Source organism: Carassius carassius, chromosome 30, assembly GCF_963082965.1.
Source record: "Carassius carassius chromosome 30, fCarCar2.1, whole genome shotgun sequence".
NCBI classification, from domain to species: Eukaryota; Metazoa; Chordata; class Actinopteri; order Cypriniformes; family Cyprinidae; genus Carassius; species Carassius carassius.
In genome coordinates this window covers 5,548,117-5,551,268 of record NC_081784.1, presented here as the reverse complement: position 1 = coordinate 5,551,268, position 3,152 = coordinate 5,548,117, and the positions used below count along the sequence as shown (strand labels likewise).

General features: G+C 41.7%; 1 protein-coding gene across 1 annotated transcript in view; it reads left to right on the top strand.

Annotated features, from left to right (window-relative positions):
• Positions 1-2,185, top strand: part of LOC132111094 (dickkopf-related protein 1-like) — a 2,512-nt gene extending 327 nt beyond the window's left edge. Inside the window, exons 1-4 of the mRNA XM_059518262.1 lie at positions 1-97; positions 261-402; positions 492-644; positions 1,243-2,185. The exon at positions 1-97 is cut by the window's left edge and continues 327 nt beyond it. Of these exons, the coding sequence (XP_059374245.1) occupies positions 1-97; positions 261-402; positions 492-644; positions 1,243-1,493 (643 nt within the window). The 3' untranslated portion in view covers positions 1,494-2,185. The remainder of the gene's footprint in view (positions 98-260; positions 403-491; positions 645-1,242) is intronic.
• The last annotated feature ends 967 nt before the right edge of the window (positions 2,186-3,152 follow it).

The following is a 3,152-nucleotide window of genomic DNA, read 5'->3' as shown; positions in this document are numbered from 1 at the left end:
GAACTCCATCCGGCATCTGCCCGCAGCATCCAGTCCGAGTGACGCAGTGAGCGCGAGCCCGCGCGTGACCGGCGCCGCAGACAGCCACGCTCCGGCGGTACGTGCTCACGGGATGCTTAAACGCACAGAGGATTAAAAAAAGGACTCCGTTTGAGATTATTTTTAAGGGTTTTCATTACATAAAACTTATTTATTTTTAATATTGCTTTTAAAAGGAGCCATTTAAATAAAGTTTCCCATGATTATTTCCTCTTCCACAGTCGCCGCACTGCGCCGCTGATGATGAGTGCAGGCTCGGTGAGTTCTGTAACGGCTCTCGCGGAGTTTGTCTCTCGTGCCGCAAGCGGAGGAAGCGCTGCGCTCGTGATGACATGTGCTGCGCTGGAAACCGATGCATCAATGGTACAAACCAGAGATCCTCTTATGTTTTCACTAGTGCGTTCAGTTATAGTTTGTGTGAAGATTCATTTTCTCATTCGTGTCTCTCTCAGGTGTGTGTCAACCTGCAGATGCTGTCGGCACGGTAGATGCCGCTCAACCGGCTGACAACACTGATGAGCCTAGTGTGACTGTAACACGTGGGCAGAACTTAACACATCCTAAAAGAACTCCCAGCCTATCGAAAGCACAGCAGCCACTCAAAGGTGTCAAATCTGTATTTTTGTTCTTGTTCTCCTCTCTTGTGCTTCATCTCACCTCCTCTTCTTTTCTTCTCTCATCTTATCTCCATCCTTCTAGTCTTTTCTCTTGTTTCTTCTCCTTTCTTGTACTTGTTTTGTTGTCTCCACTAGCCTCTTCTCCTTTCTTGTTCTCATCATGTCTCCTCTCATCATATATTCCAAGCTCATCTACTTTCTTCTTCTGTTCTCTTCTCTTTTCTTCTTTTCCCCCTCATCTTTCCTTGAAAGATGCCTCTGCTCCTGTCTTCGTGTCTCATCTTTTCTCATCTCCTCCGTTTTGCCCATTATTCGTCTCATCTATTGAGCTGCCTTATAAAGGACTTTTAAAATTGTCTTATCTCATCTTTCTTTCCTTTGTCTTTTCATTTTTTTTCATCTAAGCTCACTTTTTCTCGTTTCATCTCATCTCTTTTTAGTCTCCTGTTTTCCCCTCTCATCCTCTGTTCTGGTCTCTTCTCACCTCTTTTCTGAAATAAGATCCCTAATTGATCTGCTCAAGTCTTGATATTGCACAAATCTGGAGGATGCTGATCTGATTTATAATCTTTCTCGTCTCTGTCAGGTGGCGAGGGAGAGACATGTCTCAGGTCATTGGACTGTTTGAAAGGGCTCTGCTGCGCCCGACACTTCTGGTCACGAATCTGTAAGCCCGTGCTGACGGAGGGGCAGGTGTGTACACGTCACCGGCGGAAAGGAGCTCACAGTCTGGAGATCTTCCAGCGCTGCGACTGCGGCTCCGGCCTGACCTGCCGAGGCCAGAGAGAGAAACCCGGAGCAGAAAGCCGAAACCTCCACACCTGCCAACAGCGCTGACCCCGCAAAACTGCTCTGTGCTCCACACACACCACATGCACACATGCAGACACACATGCAGTGGCGGAAAAGGAAAACTGATTCCAAGGAAGGATGTGCCAATAAAAGGACTGATCGTATCATAACGATAACATAACAGATAAACTGCACCGTAGGGATGTTTTTTTTATTGTACATTCTGCTATTTAAGACTTTATTCCCTGGGTCATCACAAAAGGCAGATTGCTTTTGTTTCCCTTTATAAGGAACTTCTTATTGTTCTTGCAGTAAATTACTGTATTGTAAATACGTAGTCAGAAATTGCACTTAACACTGAGCATATGGATCCTGTAAAAGTAGCATTTTATGATTCAACACATCAATATTGCAAACATGCAAGCCATGTGATTTAGATGGTTATCAGTACTCTATTTTTAATTCAAGCAAACTGTAAAGATATTTGTGTGATTAAAATATATAAATGATATGATAATAACAATTAATGGACTTTTTACGATTTGTACTGCCACAACGGCAATCGAAAGAAACCACTTAGGAAGGTTTTTATAGTCAAATGACATGCACTGTTTGCTTTATTCAGCGGGTTATGCTTCCAGCATCATGTAGAACTTTGCATTGAGAAAAAATATATTATGTGTAGCAAAGTTGCTTTGGATAAAAACGTTTGCCAAAATAATAAATCTAAACGGTAATGTGAAGAATTGTCCTAATTCATTGTACAGAGCTCAGGTTGAAAACAATGCAAAACTATGGTTGCTCATTTTTAACTTGTATTCTAGTTTGTAAAAATAAACAAGAAGTAGTGCACTTAAAATAGAAGTCTTTGGATGACCTATGCACACTTTCTGCATAGGGTTCCACTGCAACTTCATAAATTTCAATGCATTTTTTATTTCATCTTGCATTCCAGTTTGTAAAAACAAACAAAAACAAGAGGTGCACTTGAAATTAAAGTATTGAGGCAACCATTACACACTTTCTGCATAGGCGTGCACTGCAATTTCTTACATTTGAGTGCATATGTGTACCTCTAGCAGAATTATGGCAAATAAACAAGCTCCAAGCTCTGCTGAAGAGCCATAATCCTCTTGCTAGCCATATCCCTGTCTGCAGAAAAACACCTGACCACATGAAAGCCTGAATGGGCCCAAACAGATGGGAAGTACAAAGCCAACAGGAGGATATCAAACGAGAAGAATCCCAAGGAAGTACAAGAGTATCAGCAGCAACAACCTTTGGTGTGTCTGGCTAACTTCTAATTAGTCCTGCAGTCAGGCCTGAATTGCAGGTTAATCATAGAGATATCTGACCCTTTAATTACTTTATTATGTAGCCTGTTTGGCACGCACACAGCATGTATAGAGCAGTATAGAGAGAGTTCTGGGTTCAGTAAGATAGCAACTTTAATAGTGCAGTCTGTAGTTGATGGCATTAATGTTTTGCATTTGATCAATATAGTTGATGGACCTGAAGCTATTCAGGGAGGTATATTCACGACTGAAGACATGTTGAAAAGATTGTCTGAATGTCTGAAATACACTGAACACCACAATATATGTGCACCTGTATATATGTGTTCACCTAAAGGGATAGTTCAACAGAATATAACCTTTCTGTCTATATTTACTGCACCCTTATGTCATTCCAAACTGTCTTTCT